The 27599-nt window shown below is 34.0% G+C and overlaps 1 protein-coding gene across 12 annotated transcripts in view; it reads left to right on the top strand.

The window, feature by feature from the left end:
• The window catches only part of LRRC7 (leucine rich repeat containing 7), a 553063-nt gene that overhangs the window by 288038 nt on the left and 237426 nt on the right, over window positions 1-27599 (top strand). The window contains exon 8 of one of the 12 annotated variants that reach the window (XM_053894095.1): window positions 25484-26326. The exons of the other annotated variants lie outside the window; for them this stretch is intronic. Within the exon in view, the coding sequence (XP_053750070.1) occupies window positions 25484-25490 (7 nt within the window). The 3' untranslated portion in view covers window positions 25491-26326. Of the gene's footprint in view, window positions 1-25483; window positions 26327-27599 lie in introns of those variants that run through there. 12 annotated transcript variants of the gene reach the window in all.

The raw sequence follows: 27599 nt of genomic DNA, 5'->3' as shown, positions 1-27599 counted from the left end.
ACCTAGTTAACAGATCTATTCTTATGTTCTCAGATATCACTTCCGTGGTTGTGAATTGCAAACGTGTACCTGAATTCCGTTTCTATATTCTAATAGCCAGATCTCAAATGGAATATTCACCAGTATCAAAACTGAAATCATCTTTATCTCTCTCTTCCAACCATCACTCTGTAGCAAAACCAAACCAAACCAACCAAAACAAAACAGAAATCCCAGGTTTCTAATTATATATTACCTAATGACAGTACCATCCGCCTATTACAGAAATTAGAAATTTCAATCCTCTTTTCCTGTCCTACTGCCCCCAAATCTCCTGGCCATCAACTTGTGTCACATGCAAGCACTCTTCCCTTCCTTCTGTCACTGTCTGACTTGAGGTCCTTAACATGACTTGCCTTAATGTCCAGTAACTCCTTCTTCCTCTTCTCCCCCCTCCCATTGGAATTCATCTTCTGTCATTGTCACAGCTTCCTTACTAAAGCACACCATGACACATGTCCATTTAAAAATCTCATGAGGCACCTGAGTGGCTCAGTTGGTTAAGCCTCCGACTTCAGCTCAGGCCGTGACCTCATGGTTCATGAGTTTGAGCCCCACGTTGGGCTCTGTACTGACAGCTCAGAGCCTGGAGCCTACTTTGGATTCTGAGTCTCCCTCTCTCTCTGCCCTCCCTGGCTCATCCTCTGTCTCTCTCTCAAAAATAAACATTAAAAAAAATTAGAAGCTCACAATGACTGCTCACAGATCTTAGAAGACAAATCTGTCAAGATCCTTCATAGTTTGGAGTCACCATTTCTAGTACCATTACCTCTCAACATTATATCCCACAGGATCTCTCTGCTACATCTAATATATGATGCACCTTTGTATTTACAAGCATTTCTTGGTAACTTCCCTGTTTCTGTCCTAAAAACAACAAACATCCCTTAATTTTCCCATTGTTTACACTGTGAAATTAACCATAGATTCTGCATTCAGTGTAGTAGCTTAGGAAATCTCCTAGATATTTTTCAAGGCAGTTTTCACAGGAATTTTGCTCTAATTATAGTTTGACTCAAAAACCTTATAATAAGCTTCAGCTCCATAGTCCAGCTATCAACTAAGCAATGCCAAGCAGTATGCTTTTCCTTCCCAATTACAAATTTTGTAATGGTACATAGTCTCAGCAACAATGGGCACAGAAGAGATTTGGTGAATTGATTTTCATTAGGGCCCTTTTACAGTATTCTATAAATTCACTTAACCTCTAGTAAGTGCAGGAAAACTGAACTTCAAGAGATACGTTTTTCTCCAGCATTTAAAAAGTTTTCCCTGCCATCTATCTTTTGATTTTTACTTTTAAAAAGGACTAGTATATGAATAAATAACAAACTATAGTTGGTTCAATAAGACCAATAAAACAGATGAAATGTATCTAATTCTATAGATATTTTTGCTTTCTTTATGTTTCCACTCTCCTTTCTACTCAAATCAGGGTTAATTCAGGTGTTTTAATATGCAAAATACATCCTAAAAAAGCTTGATTTTCTGCTGAACAAGAGGAATCTTTCTAAGTTGCTATGTTTTCCAGTTTCTATGACAGATAGTGCCATAGCAATTTTAAAAGTAAAAAAGTCAATAGCTTCATGACATTACTTTCCTTGAATGTATATTTTGTTTCATTATAGTAGTGTGAGATTTTAGGTGTCCTTTCATGGCTTTTAAAAGTTATTATTTCTTCCTTCCCAAATTTCATATTCCATTATGTTTAGTTTTATATTATTTATCCTCAAAAAGATCCCAAACCTATTCCTAACTGCATTGTCTTTCCATCCATTTATCCTTTATATTTAAACTTTATTCAATATGTTAAAAAGACCTATGTTAACATTTAGCATATAATATCAATCTTTTCTAGATATAAAGTAAACTCTAATTTTATAAGTAAGAATTGAAATAAAATAAATCAGATTGAAATGATATGACTTATCAAGCATTAACTATTCAGATTTATATTTGCTCTAAAAACATGGGATAGAAAATATTATGCTACATGAATTAAAAGGTAAGAATAATACATTTTCTACTAAGAAATATTCAGTGACAATTTAGATAAATGAATTACTTTTGTGTTTTAATTACATTAAAATGCTATGAAGGCTATTGATTCTTCTGATTATATTGAAGCATTTCTAAATTAAACAAATTTCTAAAAGTAAAAAGTTTATTTTGATGAAATGTTTCATGAAATTTCCAGAAGCAAAAGAAAAAGCATTTCTTATGCTAAATAGAATTATAAAGAGTATCTCTTTAATTATTACATCCAACTAAATGGATATACATTTTGAAGTACATACCTAATTTTTATAAAAGAAAGATTTCATACCTGAAGGCACTATTTAAGAGAGAATATATAATTTAAAAACTTTGGTTTTCCATAGCTTGTACAGTAACATACAAACTACTAAATATAGCGTTCAAGGCCCTTCACAGTCTGACTCCTACCTTCCCTCCAACCACATCTCACTGAATTCTCTAAATATGACTTACAGGTTTGTGTCTCTGCACATTTACTGATACGTTCTCACTTCATATAATAAACAAGTCAGTTAAAAATAATTTTAATTATTTAAAGTTATTTAATTAAAAAGTTATTAAAAGTTTAATTAAAAGTTATTTAATTATTTAATGTTACATGTGTCAGACCCAATCCAGGTGCTAGAGGATATGACAATGAGTAATAGAGACAATGAACGGTAGATTCTCTCTTCTTCAATGACTTTCAAGTCTGATGGAGGGAGACAGACAATAAACACAAATAAATAAGAAATTGCTTTAAAGAAAATGGGATGATATTATAGAAAGTGTTTGGGTTTTTTTGGTTTTTATATTTAATTGGTGGGTTGCTGCTTTTGGAGTTTTTTGTTTGGTTTTATTTTGTTTGTTTATGGAGTAGGATGGTCAGGGAGACCTTTGTAAAAAGGTGGCATTTGCATTTAGATTTGAATATTGAAAATGATTTGAAATTCTAGAAGAAAATCAAAAACAACAACAACAAAAACCATTAGATGTAAAAGCACTTGTGATGGGGGTAAGCCCAGTATCTCAGGAATAAAAAGTCCAGTGTAGCTGGATCTTAGTGAGCATAGAGTGAAGGAGTATGAGATGTGATTAGAGATCAGGTGGGGTAAAATTATGAAGTGCCTTGTAGGCCATGATTGAAAATTAGGATTATATTCTGATTGTAATTGAAAGACATTTGAGGATTTGAGCAAAGAAGACATATGATTTGATTGAAGCTTTACAAAGATCAGTATGGCACTTCTACAGAGAAGGGGTTTTATGTGGACAAAATGAAAGAACACTACTTAGGAGATGATTGCAATAGTAATGACAAGAAATGATGATGGCTTTGTCTAGGATTGTATTTTTGTAAATGTTGAGTGGTCAGATTTAGGATCCATTTGGAGGAAGAGCCTTGTGGATGGAAAGAATTCGTGATGACAGCCAAAGATAGGAATCAAATACTTTCTCCAAAATTGGGTTTGACTAGCAAGATGGAAAGTGGCAAAATTTTCTCACATTGAGAAAATTTGAAGAGGAGTAGATGAAAATAATCAGAGATTTGACACTGTCAGTGGAAAGTTTGAGATCCCTATTAGACAGTCAAGTGTACATAACTCATATGCTCAGGAAGATTGAGATAAATTTTTAAGAGTCTTCACTGAATGATGATATTTAGAATTCAGACACTGGTTGAAGTAATCAAGGGAGAGAATATGGAAAAGAGACAAGAACACAGAATTGAACCTGGAATACTTTAACATTTACAGATTAAGTATGGAAGGTGACTCTATGAAAGAACCAGAGTGAGCAACCAAGGAGTTAAGAAGGAAACCAAATGCGAGAAGTACCACAGAATTCTAGAAAAAAAGAGGAAGAAAGGAGTCAGTTGTATCAATTCCACTTAGAAGTCAAGTAAAATTGGAATAGAAAACTGAGCATTGGCATTAGCAAGAAATAGTTCATTAATAAGAGCTATTTCAGTAATGCATTATGTGCAGCCTCGTTGGAGTGGTTGAGGAGAGAATAGGGATTAGGAAAAGGAGATGCAAGTTCAGACAATTCTTTCAAGAAATTTAGTTGCAGAATGGAAGAGTGAAAAGCCAGCAGAAACTGGATGGAGATATGGTGTCCGGGAAATAATCTTTACAATGGATAATTTCAACACATATTTGCAAGCTGATGGGAATGATCTAGCAGAAACAGAGAAAATAAAAATGCAGGAAGAAGAGAAATAATTATAAGACCAGATGCTTGAGGTGGTGAGAGAATGGAGTGCAAAGCACAAGTGAGAGAAGTGGCTATAGAAGCAAAAAATTCTTCTAACATGGAAACATAAGGGTCTTAAAGAAAATGGATATAAACATAGATTGCTGGCTTGGGGGTGGAAAAATAAGAACATTCTCAATTAATTGCTTTGGTTTTCTCTATGAAGTATGAGGAAAAATCATTGACTGAGAGTAAATAAGAAATGTTGGATTGGAGATGTGAGAAAGTGTGAAAGAGTAAGTTGTCTTATAGAAGGGGAAGTGAATATACAAGGGTGCTGTCATAGTATCATCTGGTAGTGCTGACTGTCCAGTTGAAATTTAAGGTTATATATTTAAAGGGAATCCATTCAGCAAAGTTGAGACCTCTTCTTCAGAAAGTCAGATACTTTGCTCTAGGTCCAGCAGAAAACAGCTGGCTTGGTTTTGCCAGGCATTCCCAGTGGAGGGAGCTCAGGCTGTGTACAGGAGAGTGCCTGGGATCAGGGACTATCGAATCTCAGTTATACAATGGAGGTAATTGAGGATATGAAACAGTCAGGGAAGAATGTCTATTTGTTCTTCTCGCTTTTTTGCTATACAATCAAAATTAATCTTTAAAATATAATCCTATACCACTTTCTCTATAAAAGTGTCTCTAGACACTTAAGGCACAAGTAATTATTCCTTACTCTTTGCTACCGTAGCATTGTGTACATTCCTCTCTGATAGCCTTTATCACATTATATTGGATTTGTTGTCTAAGAGTATGTCCCAAGACTGTAAATTTTTAATGAGAAGGACTATGTCTTATTTGTTGTCTTTATATTCACAACAATGTGGGGCATAAGAAAAGTTTTCAATGAGCGTTTGCTGCATAAAGGCAGGCAGTGCGGTATAGAAAGAAGGGCTTCAGTGCCTAGAACAATGCCAGGCACATGGTGGGTACCTGGTGGATATCTGATTGATTGTAAGGATCAGAAATGAATAGAAAGTTAAAGTCTTGATATTTTCTCATTAAATAATCTGTCCACTGCAGCTGGTTCTTGACTATTTAAAACTTAACTCAAGCATAATGCACATTGTTTTTCTTTTTTTCTTATTATAATTGCATACTTTTTGGTCATTCCATTTAATCTTAGCCTGAAATAGAGTGCATTACAAATGTCAAATTAGTATTGCTGTCTTTAATTTTTTTTTTAAATGTTGACAATATAAAGGCATGTCTTAAACTGACACTATTAGTTATACATGGACTTTACTTTCTTGGATTAGTTAATTTAATATGTTAATTGTTTCAATTGAAAAAATAAATATCAACTATGTACATATTCTTTGTTTATATATTATATGCACTATATATTGCATTATATTTCCTTATAAGAATATTTATTATAATACTTTTTTATGGAATGAATTTCCAAAGAATTATGTAAAATGGAAATGTGTTCTAAAGAAAGAAATAATGAAGGCACAGTGTATTGTGAGGCAATATGGCCTCTTCTAGACTGTCAAATGTTGCTGCCAGGGAAGCAAACCATTTAAAACACTTTGTATCTGAATATCCAAAATGCAGTTATAATTTGCTATAGACATATTTTACCAAAGTTTCTGTGGCTTCCTAAATGAAATGTTTACAAAGTCTTCCAATCATCCACCAGACCAAACTGTGACTGCTGCCCATCTCCGTGGTGAGACTGCTATCATGAAAAACAATAAAGCAAACAAAAACCGCTAATAGATGAAACACAGTGTGTTCCATTGTTGTACTGAAGGAACCATTATTTGGTGGTTTGTGAACCACCTAAAATTGTAAAATAAGCCATGTTTTAATGGCATTGTGTTCTACTTGAGTTATTAAGAAATTAGCACCTTTTATTTTTTCATTTAGATATAATTCCTGATACAAAATTTTGTGCTTAAAATAAATATTTGAATTGTTATAAGAAGTGTGCTGAAAGAGTCTAATCCAAGATGAAAGCAGAACTAAAACTCAGCAAATAGTGGAAGAAAGTAGATGAGAAATATAAACTCAGTTGATTTGGGCAGTGAATGGCTGTTACAGTTTACAATAACAATAAGAAAACTGAAATTCTTGCTTCAATTGTAATTCAGTAATTTACATAATATTTTGTATATTCCTTATCAAATATAGTGACTAACATCCAATATTAGTTCACAAGTAAAGTTTACTCCCTTATAATCTAGCAGACCTTCCATTTTTAAGGTTATGGATAGATGATACAAAATTCCATCAAATAAACTGATTATGTTTGATATTCCTATTATACCTGCAAAATAAGTATTAAATAAGTAAATCAACATAGTTTTAACTCTAGCCTGTTTATAAGTTGAGACTTTGAGTATAACTGCAACATAATTTTAGCCTGTTTGTAAATTGAGATCTTGGATATAATTGTAACAAGGATAATTAAGTTCCCTAAGTTACTTCCATTGTTTGTTACTTTTTTCCATCTGTATCTTAAAATAGAAATACACACTGTTATTTTTCACTGTGATTATTAGACAAGGAAGAGAAAACAGGAATATGAATTTTCTGGTATATCATAAAGTATTTTTTAACCATCATATTTAGGATGACCTGATATAATGGGAATCCAGAAATTCTTAGTAATTTCACACAGAATAAAGTTATTTCTTGACAAGTATGCAATAAAAAATAAATATTGCTTTAAAAAAAAACAATAACAGTAGTTAGATGAGTTGTTCCAACAGTGTAATAGCAAATTTAAAAATCTTTTAAAATTCCAAGCAAATTTCCAGAGGACACCAGTATTTTAAAATATCAAAAATTATATTGATAATATATATTTTTAAGTTTACAAAATAAAATCTGGATTCTTTTTCCTTAACTCAACCTGCATCAGGAGCAGGAAAAGCACAATGGCCAAGTGGAAGGGACTTAAACTTTAAAGTGGGCAAACATGATTTCAAATCTCTTTCACCACTTAGTATCTGTGTCCCTTAGCGTGAACAATTTAGCCTCTTCACACTTCAGTTTCCTATATGTATCATGAATTTAGGCAAAATAGATAATATAGTATGTATATTATACCCAGTAGTGTTTGCACACAGTTGATGCATGATAAATGAAAGTGTGTCTTAAGCTTCAGAAGGAGGGAACAAAGAAGAAGCCCTGAGAAACTTCTCACAAAGAATCAGATATTGCAATAGTCTTTGCTCAAGATAAAAAGAAATTCAGAAAGAAGGAGACCATACCCATAGACTACACCAGTATTACCATGCCAAATCACTCCTGGTGTTCTCTTTTTCCTTTTCCCTTTCATCCTTTGAGTTGGAAACTTTGACAGGGCCTCTGGATTCCAAGTTTACCAATTCTGCCAATTCTGCTCCTGCTTTATACCTCACAGAGTGGCAGTTACACAGCAGGGGCCAGGTAACAACTGCTCAGGAAGCCAAAGTACCGATATTAGAATCACCCCCTCTGGCCCACTAACCGTGAGTCAAAAGATATCTGCACTAAACTTGCCATGGCACAAGTGCCCACTTTGCATTTCCTGAGTTATCTGACTTGTAGTTCCTTAGGAACTGTTCTCTGAGTCCTTTTATTGATTGTAGTAACCTCTGAAATGCCTGGCATCCTTCCTTGCACAGAGTTGAATAATTGATCAAAAATTGCTAAATAAATGAAGACATGTCATTAGTTTTCACAGGATGCATGTTTTAACTTGGAACCAGAAGTCCTGGTGATACACCAATAGCATAAGTGCAACCAGACAGTATTTATAGATATACCATTACACTCCATACTCCAAATCAGACATCATGTGTCTCATATGCTCATGCTGAAATCTGGCAAACTTAATCAAGGCAAAAACCTCATGAATCAAATCCCTGAGTAGATATATGGGTCATTAATGTGACTGAAGAAAGATGTGTTTATTTATAGAAACAATGTTTGAAATTTTTCAAATTATTATTTTCGCTTCACATAGTGGATAATGAAGTCTGTATATTTATGCTATTGCTAATATTTATACATTTTATAATACTTTAAGATCAAGTATTCAACTTTCTTTGTTATTTCCATGCTTAGTTGATAGTAAATACAGCACGTTTTATGCAAGACTTAAGATCTATCATGTTTTCAAACTTTTCTTAAAAATACAATGTAAATGTTTGAATAACTATGAAAACCTTATAGAAATAAATTCGAAACCTTTATTTAGAATTATATCTGGCTAATTTTAATTTAGACAAGCTGTTCTTAGCCAGAATGCTGTGGCACATGAGAACCTCATCAACATTTCAAAAGCAAGCCAAATGCAATTAACATATAAATGTTATTTTTGCTTTAATTGGACAGCCATATTATTATGGCAGTGAGCATCAGGCAGAATACTGTCCTGAGTGGGGACTCTGACAGTGGGTGGAAAGGGACACGACTTCCATAAATAAGAGAACAGAGCATACAGAGTCAGTCAGCCCCTACCAAAAGATGGCATGCCTATTGAAACAAATGATAATTTTTCTCCTGAATATATTCTAATTCAGGTAAAGGCAGTAAACAGTATTATTCAAACAGACAAAAAGTACATAAGGATGAATAAGGAATAATTTAATGTTATGGGTGCTTTCATAAATACTATGTGATATTGTTAAACTCTCATAGCTACTGCATTGAATTATTGCTGACTTCTTTAACGTGCCATGAACCTTTTAATATGTCCAAAGCATGATACCATAATTTATAGTATGAGAAAACCTATAGAGAATACAAAAAGAAAATACAAACCTCAGCCTAAAATAACCCATTCAAATTAATGAAAATTTAAGAAGTAGATCTACAGGGACATTTGGGTGCCTCATTGGTTGAGCGGCAGACTCTTGATTTTGGCTCAGATCATTATCCCAGGGTCATGAGATGGAGCTCTGCATGGAGCTCTGCTCAAGATTCTCTCTCTCTCTCTCTGTGCTCTTCTCCTCTCCCCAACCCACCCCCCCAACACTTTTTCTTTTTCTCTCTCTCTAAAATAAAAAAAAAAAAAAGTAGTCCTAGATGTTTGACTTGATTTAATTATTCATTTCTTTCCTACTGCAAATGTTTTCTTGGTGAGTCCTCTGATGAGGCAATTTCAATAGAGGATCGCTGGTGTTAAGGAAACTATTTAGCAAAGGTCCTTATTCCTGATTCTGTGACACAGAAAGAATAGTTATTAAAATGATAATCTTGCTCCATATAGCTTCAAAGAGGCAAGATAACTTACTGTTGTTTTTTTATAAGGAAGATTATAATTTTTTTGAATAGGTGTATGCATAAAACTCAGTTAGTTGGGGGCGCCTGGGTGGCTCAGTTGGTTAAGCATCCAGCTTCGGCTCAGGTCACCATCTCACAATTTGTGAGTTCAAGCCCCATGATGGGCTCTGTGCTGACATCTCAGAGCCTGGAGCTTGCTTTGGATTCGTATCTCCCTCTCTGCCCCTCCCCTACTCATGCTCTCTTACTCTCTCAAAAATAAACATTAAAAAAAATTTTTTTTAACTCAGTTAGTTGAATTTCTGTCGATGTCCAACAAAGAGCCCCTTTACACAGAAATAAGAAGGGTAAAGCTTGGATTGTATTTATATTCCAATCATGTGTTTAATATAAAATGGCATTAATGAGGCAAAGACACTTTATAAAGCTCTATAAAGGATAAAGTTTAAGGAAATGGTTTTTGCAACTATAAAGTGTACTCTTAAACCTAGGTAACTGATCAGGAAATAAATGTCACTATTTACAAACAAAAATAAGCCCCACTGCTCCCCTCAAAAAAGTTTTCCTAGGTCAACCCAAACCCAAATACACTGCTTCATACATGGCCCATAATATGGGCATGTTTCTGCTGAGAGTGGCTCACTTTGTACCATCTGTATGTAGGAAGATTACATTAATAAATGTATCAGAATTGACTTTTTATAATTTCCAAAAATTAGATGAAGACAAATTTAAACACTTTTTAATGTGCAGATAACACATGCATTGTGATTCTTGCATTATTCAGATTGAAGTTTATTCTTTAGCTTTTCTAACATATTATATTAGTATTACATGCCTATATAATAGATTTACTATATATGTATTATCAAAACTATCATTATTATATTGATTATGATCCCCAAATCCAATGTTCTATTGACAAACAGCTAACCCGAATATTCTGTCTTCTCTTTTCAGTTAGTATAGGTTTTTATTATAAATTGAGCTAAAAATTTTTCTTCCGTTTTATTTTTCACTGGTGGCAGTTAGGGTTAATGGATTCCGATATTAAATCTCTTTCCTTTGACAAGTGTAAATTAATCACTTTTGCGGAAGCTTTTCTTAGCTAAATTATAAAAATTTAAGTGTTGTCAACCTTTCTCTGAACGTAATGATTTTGTTAAGAGTTAGCAAAGTTCAGAAAGGAATGAGGACTTCAAAACAGTATGGAAAGTTTCTTTAAACCGACAAATACAATGTGTTAATTTTGATCCATTTTTAAATCAACAAAAACTTTCCTTGAGAATTACATTTCAATATGTTTTTTTTGAAGAAATTATTACTTTTCTTTTATTAAGAAGTTAAATTGAACTAAATGATGTGAGCAGACATTTATACTGGACATATTTATTTCTGCTGTAGTTATGACTTATAAGTTCAATTCTCTCTTTTCCACTGGTTCCCACAATTCACAAAATTTAATTCACCATTCTCTTTCTCTTTTATTTTTCTTTCTTTATGCAGACATCAATTCTATGATAAGAGTTTTTTTTAACTGTTACTGTTTTTTAATCTGAAAAGGCTTATTGGATGAAATATGTATGCTTTGTTGGATTGTATTTTGCTAAATAATCAGATATCTTTGTATTTTTTGTTTGGGTTATTTTTTTTTCCATATTGCATGGAGAACCTGTTCTCCAGAAGAAACCAAGCCCTTATAGCTAGCCTATTTAAAAATCTTATATCTATTCTCCCTTTAAATATTGTTAGGAAGCCATACTACTGGACAATTTACAGTTATTACTTAAAACTGATTTTCTGCCTGTGAATTCCTCAGCAGGAATAGTAATAATAACGGCCAACATTTCACAGGGTTTTATACCTTCCAGGCATTATACAAATGTGTTTTGTATTATCGATATATTTAATCCAAATGGCATGACTGTAATATAGATACCATTACCAGTTTACATTTTATAGATGAGGAAAATAAGCCTTACAGAGGTTGAACAATTTGCCCAATATTGTATAACTCTTAAAGGTAGATAAGGTTTCAAGGATAAAGCTGTCTTCTCAATGAATCAGGTAGAAGTAACTGATAGTGACAGTTATATTACTTACTAACCATACAATCATACTTATGTACATTTAGTGAATCTAAGCCATAATATATTACTAAAATGATTAAGGTGTTTTCCATGTGGTTGGAGACAAAATAAGTATATATGAATATCAATATTTTTTCCATTCTAGAAAAAAAATAGATAAAAGAAATGGAAATAAATGTTTCATTCCCAATATGAACCAGAACTAAGTAATATTTAGGAATAAATTTAAACAGAAAGGCATACTTCTTATGAAGAAAAACTATAATTCCTAATCAAAAGTCATAAAAGAAGATCTGAATGAATGGAAATACATATCATTTCATTTATAAGAATATTAATGTCATAAAAATATTATTCTCCCCAAATTACTCATTAAAAAATTTCAATATTGGAGAGCCTGGGTGGCTCAGTCGGTTGAGCGGCCGACTTCGGCTCAGGTCACGGTCTCGTGGTCCGTGAGTTTGAGCCCCACGTCGGGCTCTGTGCTGACAGCTCAGAGCCTGGAGCCTGTTCCGGATTCTGTGTCTCCCTCTCTCTGATCCTCCCCCATTCATGCTCTGTCTCTGTCTCGAAAGAAATAAACGTTAAAAAAAATTTCTTTTTAAAAAGTTCAATATTTATTTAACCCATCTTCCCTTGTAATTCCAAAGGTTTTCAATTGGACAAAACAATCTTAGAATTTGTATGAGGCAGTCTAGCTTTCTGGCACTTTTAAAGTTATCTGACAAGTAGGACAGGTTTATCAGGTCCAATTCCTTGGGGTTGAGCCTTCTCTATTGAGATCATATTTCATTGTGAAGTTGCAGTAGCTGTGCATTTATGTAGAAGGGCACCCTCTGGTATGTCTGATGCAAAGAGCACTTTGTACCTTGGATGGTCATCAGTCAGTACAACACCTTCCAAAATTAACCAAAAGTATCCTCAGTAAAGAAGTCTAATTTCCCCCCTTTTCATCTATTGCACAGTGGGAACTACCTACAGCCCAAAACAGTATTGGAAACACAGATTTGAATTCAACCCCCTAGGTAGAACATGAAACAGTGGTAGTAGTCCTGACATATGACATATAGGTTATTTTGCTGGACAGAAGTATATGATGAGATCCCAAAAGATCTGGGCCTCTTTCAACAGAAATGAATCTATTTTTATAAGAAAGCAGATATTAAAAGAGTACTGAAGCATTATAGTGAAAAGCACAGTCGAAGAATCCAGATTCCAGATTTCTCCTGGAAATAAATAGCCCTATCTCAAGCCTACCGATAATTAATAGTCATGCTGTATTTAGATGACCACATTAACAGAAAATTTTGGAACAGGAGAGTGTCTACTGGCCCTGAATAGCAGAAGGTATTGGGAAGACTTTCAGCAAATGCAGTCAACTGAAGATATTGTCAAATAAGAACTTAACCTAGAGAACACTATTGCAACAATCCTTTAGAGTTGTAGTCTATATCCTTTCTGTTCTTAGGAAGAATCTTAAAAGTGAATAACCTATATATTTCAGTGCATCACAGGTACCATAAAGTCAACAGTTCCAACGATGAACTTACCATTTACATCACTATCTATAATTTTTCCAGTATCTCTAAGCTCATTTAGAAATAATGGAAATAACATTTTCTAGATCCTGTGAATCATCCTAAGCCTATTTCTTACTCCCACATCCAATCAGTCAACAAGTTCTGTCAAATCTGTCTAATTCGCTTATTCATTTCCTTCTGTCTGGAACTCTCTGCTCCCAGATCCATCCGTGGCTGCCTCCTTTTTTATCATCTAAATCTTAAATCAAATGTCACTTGTCCCAAAAGTCTTTGATAAACCTCCAATTTAAAGTAGCCACTCCCACCCCATCACTTCCCCAAAACCTTATTTTAATTTCTTTATAACACTGATTACTATCACAAATTCTCTTATTACTTATGTCTCACCTTTCTAAAATTTCTCCATGAGAATAGGAATCTTGCCTAGTCTGTTCATCACTGTATGCTCACTGCCCAGTATATTGTTTAGTTCATAGTATACATTTAATATGAATGTACTTTTTGAATTTATTCATTTATAGAATTCATTCAACAAACACTTATTAAGCACTTGTATGTCAGGCACTGTGTTATGTATAGGAAATATGGTGGTGGGGCAAAACCAAACACTATCTTTGGACTCAGGGAGCTTATATTTAATAAAAGAGACAGCTACTAATCAAATACTCACATAAGTCAGTGTAAAATTACAACTTTGAATAGTTACTTTTAAATACGTTTTCCCTTCTAATCTCCATTACCATTGCTTTAATTCAGGTTATTGTTAATCTCATTCCTCAGCTATTAAAATCACCCATTTTCCTGCCTCACTCTTGTCACACTCCACTCTCTTTTTCCAAAGTTGAAATGCAAATTTTAAGTCATTTTCTACCTTGAAATCCTTAATAACTTCAATGACCCTCAAGAAGAAAATATCTACCCTCCTTAAGTAATGGCTCTTTGTGACCTGCCCCTCAACTCTCTCTCCTTTCTCTGGTCACCACTTCCTCCTCCTCACACTCCATGCTCCAGTCATCCTGAATTATATACTCTTATCTCTGGGTCTTTATGTACATTGTTTCTTCTGCCTAGTACATCTTTCCCTACTCTTTGATTAACTAATTTACTTATCCTTTATAACTCACTGGAGATAAGCTCCTACAGAAATCCTTTTCTGAACCCACTCAGATTGTCCTAGCCATCCATTTTCTGTGCTCTCATAGCAAAAAGAAATAAAATTTAAAAAAATACATAGGGGCACAGCTCATTTGATTGAGTATCCAACTCTTAATTTCAGCGCAAGTCATGATGTCAGGGTGGTGGGATTAAGCCCCACATTGGGCTCGGCACTGAGTGTGGAGCCTGCTTAAGATTCTCTCTCTCTCTCTCTCTCTCTCTCTCTCTCTCTTCTCCCCCCATCCCCTGCTCATGCTCTCTTTTTCTCTCAAAAAAAAAAAAAAAAAGAAAAAAGAAAAAATATATATATCCTGTTATACTATAATTGTTTATCTACTTGCCTGTTTTCCTCACAGGCCTATAATTTCCTTTATAGCAGAATGTCTTTCATATTTCTTTCAACATTACCTAAAGCAGTAGTAAGTGTGTAGAATAAATAGAAGGATGGTTGTTGGATGGATGAATGGATAGATGAATTCATTTGACAAACTTAAAAATAAAAGCCCAAGATGATATTCAACACAGCTTCAAACATATACATTATGTGTATAAAAAAACATACTGGTCAGAACAGAAGGATAGTGAAACCCATTTGGGATATTCCAAACACTGTGACAGGCAATACTCAGTAAGTAATTTATTCACCAATTTTATTTCATGTTTGTTGATATTTAAAAAAGAACATTAATTCTCTAGAGCCCTGTATTTGAAGTGTTGGAAGATAAGGCAACATGGCAATTACATCATCAGATTGAAAGATGGTTTCCAAGATTTCTACCACTGATGAAATACTGCTTAAAACAAAGGGTTTAACATCTTGTAGTCTACAGTGAGGAACTTTGTAACAAAGGAAAAGGTGTGATTACAATCTTTGTAAACTGGATACAGAGAGTCATGGAGGCAATACCATATCATATGTTAAGGAAGCTTGAATATTTAGAATAATAAATAATACAGTGCAGGATGATACTTACTAATAAATATATGGCAACTATTGCTGTCCAAGGGAAGTTGACTATTTTTTCTAGTAAAGAGGAATATGAGGTCACAAAGATAAGTTGGTTTCTTTTTTGCAGCCAGAAAGTTCCTTGCTGCAGTTAACCATGAGAGATAGAATGAGTATAAACCAAAAGTATAAATATGAGGTGATTCTAGTTGTTCTACTTGAGAACATCCTAGTAGAGGGGAACTACTTCTACCCAAACCTCAACAAACCTGCAAAAATAACTTCCTTTGCCTGAAAAGGATTACCTAAGCACCGATGCAAGTACTTACATGCCTTCTATGGTCCTAGTAGAGATGCCAGTTGACAGTCTGCAAGACATCTGTCCAGTATTCAACAAATACTCATTAAATAACCACTATGTTTCAAAAACTAATTATCAGAAGGAAGAACTAATGGTAGCTGATGTAATGGAGCCATAGTGAACTTTTGATGTCAACACTAATAGCCACCAGATTCCAATAGCCAAGAGATTAAGGTCTCAAGAGCATCAGAATAAGTGAACCACCCAAGAGAGTTCCTTTTATATAAACAACAAAGACAGAGCCACTGAGCAAAGTTCTAGTCACTTTAAGAGTGGCCTGAAAATCAGCCTGTGACCAGGATAACTTTAGATTCACTAGCAGTAATGATTGAAGACATAACTCTAAAGTGCATTGCCAAGTGAAAAAGAATATTTAGTGGTGGATGGAATGCTTGGAAAAAAATAACTTTTCCTAAATGTACCTCATCTAACTTTTAATCATGAGTAGATTTGTAGTGGTCAAGATAGCAAATTCTCAAATGGCAAAAGAAAGAAACCCAAATAAAATTCAACAGGATGCTTTTGCTTTAGGTGTATTATTATTATTTTTTAATTTATTTGTTTAAATTCAAGTTAATTAACATACAGTGTACTACTGGTTTCAGGAGTAGGACCCAGTGGTTCATCACATACATATAATACCCAGTTCTCATCCAAACAAGTGCCCTCCTTAATGCCCATCACCCATTTAGCCCATCCCCCCACCCACCACCCCTCCAGCAGCCCTCAGTTTGTTCTCTGTATTTAAGAATCTCTCATGGTTTGTTTCCCTCTCTGTTTTTATCTTATTTTTCCCTCCCTTCCCCTATGTTCATCTGTTTTGTTTCTTAAATTTGACACATGAGTGAAACCATATGATATTTCTCTTTCTCTAACTTATTTCATTTAGCCTAATACACTCTAGTTCCATCCATGTTGTTGCAAATGACAAGATTTCATTGTTTTTGATTATTATTTTTAACACTCAAATTTTGAAATGATAGAGCCCAGAAGGGTGAGCATTCTAATAGAAAAAGTAGATTTGTTGTGTTTTAAAATTTTTCTTAAGTCACTACATCTGAAACAAAGAAAATAATAGGTGGATAAAATGAGATAAAGTAGAATGTTCTCCTTAATTCCTGTCCACTAAAGCTAAAGGTTCTTTATGGGAGATGTGGTTTTCAGAGCAGATAGGGTTGCCTTGCCAGAGCTGCCAGAGGTGCCAAAGCTGTAGGGTCTGGGCATTGTTAACCTTAACAACAACAACAACACAAAACAAAACAAAAAACAGTTATTTTACAGTAAAAATGGGTTTACTTGGGAATAACAGAGGATTTCAATTCAGGACACAGAAGCTATGGCAAAACCATAGACAAGTCCAACAAACAAAGGAAAGGAACATTATTTTATGGAGAAGAAGGGGCAAGCTGTGAGGGTTGTTTTGAGCATGAGTCCTTTGGAGAAAAGCCTGTGTGATTATGGGTGACTATGGTTTCTCATTGGCTGAGTTGCAGGGGTGGGTAGTCAATTTCTTATAAGAGATTCGATGTACACATTTCTTTCTGGGGAGACATGGATGGCGCTGTAATTGATGATTCTTTCCTGTCAATGATTCTTCTGTTGGGGTCTGGTAATTGACAGTTCTTCCCATAATTCGCCTTGAGTGGTACAGCTCCCTCTGTTGCCTCCCCTTCTATCCTTCCTGCCCCATTTTACTGAGGCTTCCCTTTATTAATTTCCACAAAATGGAGCAAAAAATGGAGAGAATGTGTGGAACCAGCAATCTGTGACACACTACAGAGGGCTAGATATCTTTTCGTTCTCCCAAAGTACATTTAAATAAGTTTTAAGGGTTAGGATCTAATGGCATCCAGACTTTTCAGACTTGTACCTTCTGATTCCAAGGGTTACTTACCATTTCTTGTTCACAAAACTTCTTATTATACTTCTGCCCCATATAATGAATGCATCAGAACATTCTTTAAAAGTATAATAAAAAATTCTAACAATATACTAGTGTTATTCAAAGAAAGTTTCTTTTCAATTAGCTTCAAAATTAATTTGTTAGTGCTGAATATCAATTCTACATTAGTGTTTCTTTGGTAATTATTGCTTACCATCAAGGCTCCATTAAGTTTCCATGTTTGAAATGATGAATGTGTACTTCTTTTGATTACTGTGTGTGATTTAATGAGTTATTCTTAGAGTAATAATGTTTTTAGCAATATGTTTATTGTTTTTCCAACATTTGTGAATTGAGTAAACCTTGAGAAGTTTATATATATTTAAACTTACAGTAGGAGTACTAAGTCTTATTTTTTTCAGGCCCTGTGGGACACTGGTATAAATAAACTACTTTATTTTTATTTAAAACTTATTTATTTTTGAGAGAGAGAGAGAAAACACAAGCAGGGGAGGGGAAGAGAGAGAGAGGGACAGAGGATCCAAAGCAGGCTCTCCATTGACAGCAGCGAGTCTGATGCAGGGCTTGAACTCACGAACCGTGGGATCATGACCTGAGAAAAAGTCGGACCCTCAACTGACTGAGCTACCCAGGCACCCCTAACCTACTTTAGTAAAGGCTCCATTATGGAGAGCTTCACAGAATTATTGTATGTCTCCATGCCAAAGGAATTTAGAAATGAAAAATATTTTATTTCTGTTCTGATTATGATTTTACCCAAGGATACTTTTTAGTCTCCTCTTTCTCTTTTAATATTCTTCCTACCTCAAACCTCCAGTGAAGATTTTGCCGACACGGGTATTTAAATTCTTTAATAATTTTTATTTTTTATACTTTGTTTTTCCAAGTTCCCAGTTTGGGGGTGGATTAAGGCACACAGACACTTATGTAAAGTCACAATATAGTTTTTCAAGAAACACTAATATGAAATGGAAAAGTCAGGCTGATTTGCTCAGGGGGTTGCAAAAAGGATTGAATAGCAAAATATATATTTAATGTATAAGTTACAATATATAATTATATATTAATGTATGTTATATATATAAATATATAACATTTTATAAATATTATATTATATATATTATATATATAAATATATATATATAAAACACCTATTACAGTGCCATGAGAAATGGTTGGAATATAGGTTTGTTTGTTTGTTTTAATTTGGAACGTACAAGACAATTTATTAAAGCCAACCTCAAGCAAAATCTGAAATCAGTGGAATGTCATTAAGAACCTTTCCAAATTAATCCTCATGGAAACAAAAACCGCATTGAATTCCAAGTATTTGTAAAATTTAAAAAAGGTAACATCTCAGTAAATAACTCAGTTATTTATTCAACACCACAGTTAGGACATGGTTTTGAAGGATCCAGTGATCCACTGAAGCTATTAAGCTATGGACTGACATGATCGGATTTATATCTTTAACAGTTATGGTGAAAGTTATGAAGCAATTTGAGGAAGATAGAATTGAGGAATCTGGAGACAGAAGGGGTTGATTTAGGGGCCATTTCAGTGGCCTAGAGATCATGTGAAAGAGTTTATATCAATGACAGTAGTGTGGAGAGGAAAGACACAGATCTACTTAGGAGACAGAGTCAAAACATTTTAGTGAATGATTGAATTTGAATTAGGAAAGGCTGACAGAAAGAAAAGTCAGGATGACCCACTGGCTGCTAGTTTGGGAGACTTGGTGAATTACTGTGGTAGAGGTGGAAAAGAGGTTTGGGAGATATGGGAAGGGTGAGAATGTAATAGTTGGAAATACTGAGGTTTGTTCTGGACTAAGTTTTGGTAAAATGCTCTGGTAATGAGGACCAACTCATAAACAGATGCAAAGACAAGGAGAGAAGTCTAGAATTAAAAGTTTGGGAATTACAACACACAATTCATTATTAAGCCCATTCAGTGAAAACTTACAGATTTCTAGTTGTGGAAGAATGATTAGATTAATCAAGGTAAACCAACATGGTAAAATATATTATGGAGTCATTAATGCTTACATTAATTATGTGTTTTTAATAATAAAAAATGCTTAAAGAATAATACCAAGGGGTGCCTGGGTGGCTCAGTCGGTTAAGCGGCCGACTTCAGCTCAGGTCATGATCTCACAGTCCGTGAGTTCGAGCCCCGCGTCGGGCTCTGTGCTGACAGCGCAGAGCCTGGAGCCTGTTTCAGATTCTGTGTCTCCCTCTCTCTGACCCTCCCCCGTTCATGCTCTGTCTCTCTCTGTCTCAAAAATAAATAAACATTAAAAAAAATTTTTTTAAAAAGAATAATATCAAATCAAATAAACACAGAATTCAAAATTGCTCATATAGTAAAATTTCAGTTGTGTAAACATCAGTCTTAATTAGCTAGAAGGAAAAGATTAAGGAGTTATAATGGTCATATTAGGGTTAAAGGTTATGGTGATTCCCCCATTTTTCTATGTATCCATGTTTTACAGCTCTTCTACGTTTCTTAAAAATCAAATTAGGAAATATAATAATTAAGTTGATCTAAAGGACTGGATAGAAGTCAGCCCAGTTAAAAGGACAGTAGTAGCAGAAGTACGAAGGTAAGGAATACAGTTGGGCAGTGAACTATAAGCAGTGAAGGGTCTTTTAAGTTTAGTATGACAACACACAAGGGTCAGAAAGGAAGCTAAATAGAAAGGTGTGGTAGCTCTAGGGAGGCTTATTATGTTGAGATTCTATCTCATGTACTTTGAACAACTGTTAAAGAAATATAACAGGGTAGTATATTCTTTTGCTAAGGCTACCATAACAAAGTATTACAGACTGAGCATCTTAAACAACAGAAATTTATTTTCTCACATCTGGAAACAAGCAGTCCAAAATCAGAATTTCAGCAAAACTGGTTTATTCTGAGGTCTCTCTCCTTGATTTGTGAATGGCTGTCTTTTCTCTGTGTCTTCACTTCCCTCTGTGAATCTATATCCTAATCACCTCTTCTTATAAAGACACCAGTTATATTAGGTTAAGGTCCCCCTGAGTGACCTCATTTTAAATTAATTATCTCTTTAAAGACCTTATTTCCAAATACAGTCACATTCTGAAGTACTGGGAATTAAGACTTCAACATATGAATTTGGAGGGCAAGGGAGACTATTCAGCTCATAAGAGGGTGGTGTGATTAAACGTCCTTTGGTAACCATGTGGAATATGGATTTCAGGAAGAGGGAACAGATTAACAGGCAGTTGTAATAATCCAGGTAAGAACTCATGATGTACTTCAGAATAATGAATGTAAATCAGTGAAGGTAAATGAATATTTTTTTTAAAAGTCCAGAGAGAACAGCTGGTTTAAAGGGGAAACAATGAATTCAATTTAAGAAGATTCAATTCTATACCGGGAATACAGTTAAATATAGGAATCTGAAGCTCAAAGAAAATTTGGTTGGAAGGATAGATGTAAGCATCATTAGTACATATGTTGTTTTAGATTGTGGGAGCAGATCTCTGTGTATTGAGTGATGAGAGCAATGGAGTTAGAACAGAAAACCAACATTTACAGAATAAGTAGAAAAGGAGACACTAATGTGTGAGATGAAGCACAAGATCACTGTGTGTAGAATTTAAGGAAGAGCTTTGATGAAGGGAATAATCAATAGGCAAAGAAAGCAAAGAAATCCCAAAAAGATAAAGACCGAGAACTGTTAGTAGGATTTGGAATCAGAAAGATTTTTGGACACTGATACCTAACAACAACTCCTTGAACTTTTATGTGCCAGGCCCTGGGTAAAGAGCTATAAGGCATACATTATATTTCATTTTGAGCTTCACTCAGTAAACTGAGATGAGTGTCATTGTGACTGTTTCATACATTAAGAATATGATGACTCAAGGAAAGTCAAATAACTAGCTTAAAGTCAGCAGATAGCAGGAGATGTGGGTGTCAGTTCTAGATTGCTTTCTATTCACCAAAACTGTCAGACTCACCACTAGCGATACTAACTCCCTAAGAGCAAGGCAGTTTCATTAAATTGGAGGGATAAGGGCACCTGGGTGGCTCAGCTGGTTGAGTGTCTGAGTTCAGCTCAGGTCATGATCTCATGGTTTGTAAGTTTGAGCCCCGCGTCAGGTTCTGTGCTGACAGTGTGGAGCCTGGAGCCTGCTTTGGATTCTGTGTCTCCCTCTCTCTCTGTCCCTCCCCCACTCATGCTCTGTCTCTCTCTCTCTCTCTCTCTCTCTCTCTCTCTCTCTCTCTCAAAAATAAATAAACATTGAAAAAATTATTTAAAAAAATAAATTGAGGCAAGAAATCTAGAGAGCAGTGGGGTGATGACTGAACATTTGATGAAGAAGGAAGATAGACTGCCTTTTTCAGAAGAGGAGAAAGGAAGACAGAGACCAACTCATCTTTCTCTCCATTGTTCAATACATGGCCTGGCACAAAGCAGCTGCTCAATGAATTTTAGTTCAGTGAATAAGAAATAAATGTTAACATGAGCTAGGCATAAAGTATACATGTTATGGGTAGAAGAGGAGATAGCTGACTTGTAGGTTGCACACAGCCCAAGAATAAGGAACCAGTAGAGAGGATGTCACTGAAGAAGAAAGAGAGGAAAACTTAAGAAGCCTGATCCTTCCCAGAAAAGATTGGTAGGATCTGGGAGTAAGTGCACAAGTAAGAATTTGACCGAAATAGGTGAAGAAATATTTTTTTAGGCTGAACAAAAAGAATGGGGTATAGAAATAAATGTATAAGGACATGTGATAAATTGCTTCATTTTTCAACAACTCCTTCCATGTTAAGCTCCTTTGTAAAAGAATACTGACCATTTAGAAGTCATTTGCTCCAAATTTTTAATATTGTTTATACATGCAATCCCATATGCCTAGAATTTCTTCTTTATGCTTATCTCTTATTAAAAAATAAAGACTCGATCATAGGTTATCTCTGAATTATTTCTTTAATTCATCAAACAGAATCTTGTCACTCCCTCACTTGTATACCTCTAAACGCATTACTTCTGTAGTGACTTACCATAGTTAAAACACTCTTCCACTTATTTATTAAACTCCTGAGGTGCCCAGGTGGCTCAGTTGGTTAAGCATCTGACTTGTGATTTCACCTCAGGTCATGATGTCACAATTGTGGAGCCTGCTTAAGATTCTTTCTCTCCCTCTCCTTCTGCTCCTCCCCAATTCTTTCACGCATGCTCTCTCTCTCGTGCAAAAACAAAACAAAACAAAACAAAACAAAAACAAAAAACAAAGCAAAAAACAAAAAAATTAAACTCCTTTGAAATACCTTAGTGTATCAACAAAACGTTTTTAAATATTATAAGGTATGTTTTAGAGCAAAGGAATCTCAGAAGTTGATTTAGCTGGTACATAATTGCATTTTATTATTTATTATTACTTCAACCTTTTATATACAAATAATATTTATAGCCTACATTATCTTATTTGTCAAATGACTACATTTTGTGATAAAAGCACATTCTTTGTTCCTTGAGTTTTAATAAGCTTATACTGCAAATGACACATGGATTGGGGAATTTTATCCAATGTATTTAAAGAATAAAATGTTACTTGCCATTATAAAGATTTATCTATTAATCGCCTTTGATGTTTAAGCAAATGATTTGTACTTGTGCCCTATCTTCAAAGACAAATTGGATTCTGTAATACTTTAAGATTTCAGGTGCTGTTGAATTCTGGCTGGTTCAATATTGGAATGAGAATACTGAGTGCTATATTACTATTCCGTTAGACAAATTCATTCTTGAATAATCTATATGCCCTATGAGAAGGTCAAATGATAAGGCAGAGAGATCTGAGACAAAACTCTAAGATTTAATTATTTTGAGTCTGGCAGCTATCCAACTGCATATTTCAAATTATTCAAGAAAAATACACGAAGTGTACAATTATATTCAACTTGAATTTGAACTGAAGCTACATAGTATTATCTACATCTACCTTATAAAATACAGTAGAATATATAAAATATAAAATTAATATTTTTGTAATATTTGCATGTGCTGTTATTTTCCTTATGTCACTAAAGTTAAGAATATGGATTTAATTCTTAATAATAAGAATATGGACTATATATTGGGATCATTAAAATAATGATGTGAAATAGCTATGTCAGTTTGTAAATAAACATCTCTTTTAAATAACTACATCATATTACACCAAGCAAGAAATAATGAAACTAAAATTCTAGCAATATCTGTGAGGCAAAATATCCTCACAAAGAATCTATGTATCGCCTGCCAATTAAACATGCAGATAAGTAATTTTTATTCAAATAGTTTATGTGCACTCTTAATCTACCTCTTATAAGCCTGGAATTGTTCAACTTTTAGAAAATTTGCCAAGTTCTTCTAATATAATTAATAATTATATATGGTTTGAGGACTCTATTTCTTGCCTTCTGTGAAAATGCTTTAAGATTAATGTGCACTAATTTCAGTTGTATGCAAAAATATTGTAATGTAAAAATACATTTTTATTTTTTAATTGAAAATATAGCAGTCTCTTTAGATGGGGCAAAGAGGATTTCTATTGTAGCTAAAGCATTCAATTATCATTTAATATTATGTATAACCATAATTGCTTTTATGTGAGAAGCCATGATTTGCTTTGTTTTTAAGCATATCCAATTTTTAAATCATTACATGTTAGGAAAGTTATAGCATTTAATGAATTTGAAAAAATGTAGTGCATCAAAAATTGTAAATAAAATATGTATAAGTCATTAAGTGAAACGCGATTGGTGGCTTTTCTGGAAAAAATGGAGAGCAGAATTAGAGTAATGGCATGATTAATTGATTCAGGATGGCTCCTGCTGAAAAATTATATTCAATAAGAATCTGTCAGTATAATTTGTGATCATTTGTCCCTTTACAGTATATCAAATAAAATGGATTCAGGTGCATAAGCTGTATAAATGACTGTCATAAGAATGCCATTTTTTAAATAAAAAAGATGGTTACTTTACAGATTTAATTAAAAATAACCATGGTATTTTAAATTGCACTACTTCTGTGTTTCCAGAGCCGGTAAATATTTTGTAAATTGTTTTGTTCCAACATTTGCATTTATCATTTTGCATTCAAGTCAATGATTTATAAAAAATTATGTTTCAAGATACAAATTACACATATTTTTATTACAGTGTGAAGATGCTGGGCAAAAGCTGCGGTTTAAATATTTAATTTTAAAAATGGGAGCAATGATCAATTTTTACAACCCAAAACATTCTTTCAATCAAAATTCTTTTTATACAATGCAGTTTTCTACAGTATGTCCTCTTTCATATATATCTCTTACTGGTTTCTTTCAGTGATATCTTCTCATATAGAAGCTTTTTCTCAAACACTATACAGATTAAGCTGAATTATTCTATGTATGATGGGAACTGATATATTTAAGAAGAAAATTTCATATAACAGAAGATATTCATAAAATAAAGTCTGTTATTTTCAGAGAGAAAATGGAATGCTGAAATTCGAGTAAAATACCAATGGATCCATTCATATTCTGCCTTAAACGGCATTCATCAATAATGTTTGTTATTGTAGAGAATTAATTTAAATGAGCAGAAATTACCTTGGAAATGGAAGTTTAAGCAGATTATTTTCATGGGAAAATATCACTCAACGATCTTTATGTGAATATTTTGCTTTCTCCTTTCAGGGAGTATGCATGTTTTTAGTCATCTGGTCCAATTCCACTCAGTGTACTTTTGTTTCTATCTTGTCTAAAATGCTTCCTAACCCTAGAGCTATACCTCCTCCAACAATCTTGTTTAAAACCTATTTCTATGGAATTACGTAAAAACGAACAAACATCCCACTTCCCTGTCCTGTAGATCAATAGGTAATTATTTTAGTCACCTTCTGCATTAGGAGTTCCATCTTTTGGGCATTGAAATTGATTTTTCTCATCTTAGCATCTGAAGATCCAGAGTGTGCCCCTTGCCCAATCGCCTGAGACTATACAGTGACACCTACAACAGAGGATGTGGAGGCAGCAGCTTTTCGGGCGTCAGAAATGGCAGCATCAGGAGCATCAGCACGAGTAGACTTTGTAGAGGTAGTTCTCCCAAACTGTATTATTGAAACCAAACATTTTTGGTGTGCTGCCTGCTGATGGGGGCTGCCTTCCTACTCCCTAGATTTATGCAAAATGTTTGGTCTTTGTTAAAGTTTAACAATGACGTTTCTGACTAATACTGAGAAACCTGATTTTTGTTACAAGTGTGTTCAGTTGCCTTAAATTTCAATGAATACAACATTTCCTCAGTCCCAGAAAAACATTAATACCCATATATTCTCAAATTTATTTTATTATTTGTAATATAAAGCTGCTGTCACAGATAATTTCTGTATGAGTATTTTTGAATAGATCAGAATAATTCATTTTAGAAGTCATCCTAATGTAGGAAATAGGAGAATTTTTCTAGTCAGTTATATTCTTCAGAGACAAAATATGGTTGCCCAGTTTTTCTGCTGTACTCTCAAATAATGTTTCATTGTGAAATTATTTTCCAAAGTGATAGATTATTCCCACATGGCCCCAAGTCAAAATATGAAAAGCCAGTGATTGATTGGTTTAGGTATACTTGCATTTTATGTGATTTACTGTGAAATAGTTATATAAAACACATTTGTTAATTAACCACCTTGGCTTTATCTGTACAGTTCAATGACTTAAAGCATTTCAATTTGCATGTAAAATGAGTCTTTGTAATGATGTTTTTGCAAAATAAATAACAATCAACATAGTGGGTGCATGTACTTTTAACACTGTATACATAGGACTTGGAAGTAGGGTATGTTTCATACTGAAACGTTGAAGAGTTTGAAATTCAATTTACAGAGGGCTTCATCGTGGTGCAGTATGACATATTCATCCTTTACCCCATCTTAACTTGTTTTTTGGAACAAAGCAAGATACAAAGAATTTATCCTCGTTTTGTTGTATACATCGAGCTTAATAGCTCTTCCTTTTTGTTTTGTTTTATTTCTATTCCATTTTGTCATTTAGGATGTTACAAACGGCCATTTTTTGCAAAACCTACACTACAGAGTTGAAATGCACTTTTCTGAATGTTTCTATTCTGTTTTAATGTATTTTAATTATGTGAACTATATAAAATAATAAAATTATGTCCTAAAATGCGTAGCCCTTTGTAAAAAGCACATATACACAAGAAACTATGTTGGTTTTTAGTTAAAATTGTGTGAATGCTGATTTTTTGGGAGTACTTGTGAAGATCTGTAGGTAAAAAATCCATAAATCCACTTAATTGTACAATATCACTTTTAGCTGCGTGTGCCATATGTTAATTGATTTCTGTCATTCTTAGATACATTGCCTATATCTTTAGAAACTGTATTTTAAAGGGTTTGTTGCTATTCTACGAACACAGAAGTAAATCTCTGACTCTGCTTTAAAATAAATTGGGCTATTTTAGTGTAAATTTATAATATGTTCTCACCATGTCCTTCATATGCCATTTTAGAGATTATTTAAAACATTCTGCATGAAAGGGGGTTTAACGATTAAGGAAATACTGCTGTTCTGTCTCTATTATGTTCCAAGGGAGAAACTGGACTTTCCATTGTTAAAGTTTTAAAGTCTTATAAAGCTGCAATTAAGTCTGTAGCAATGTGCAGAAGTTCTGGTGGATAATTATTTTGTTGGCATGATCTTACTACAGTAAACCATTTTGAGTTTCTGGTCTTATGATAATTACAATTGAAAGCTTGTATTTGTAGATAAAGGAAACTTCTTTTTAAAAGTTTTTTTTCAACATTTATTTATTTTTGAGAGAGCAAGAGAGACAGAGTGCGAGCAGGGGAAGGAGCAGAGAGAGAGAGGGAGACATAGAATCCGAATCAATCTCTAGGCTCTGAGCTATCAGTACAAAGCCTGACTTGGGACTTGAACTCACAAACCATGAGACCATGACCTGAGCAGAAATCGGACACTTAACCAACTGAGCCACCCAGGAGCCCCAAGGAAACTTTTCTTAATGAGAAGAAATTAACAACTAACTTGAA

Source organism: Panthera pardus, unplaced genomic scaffold, assembly GCF_024362965.1.
Source record: "Panthera pardus isolate Hobbes unplaced genomic scaffold, ASM2436296v1 HiC_scaffold_11, whole genome shotgun sequence".
NCBI classification, from domain to species: domain Eukaryota; kingdom Metazoa; phylum Chordata; class Mammalia; order Carnivora; family Felidae; genus Panthera; species Panthera pardus.
The sequence above is the reverse complement of the archived record's forward strand: the minus strand, read 5'-3'. Positions and strand labels throughout refer to the sequence as shown.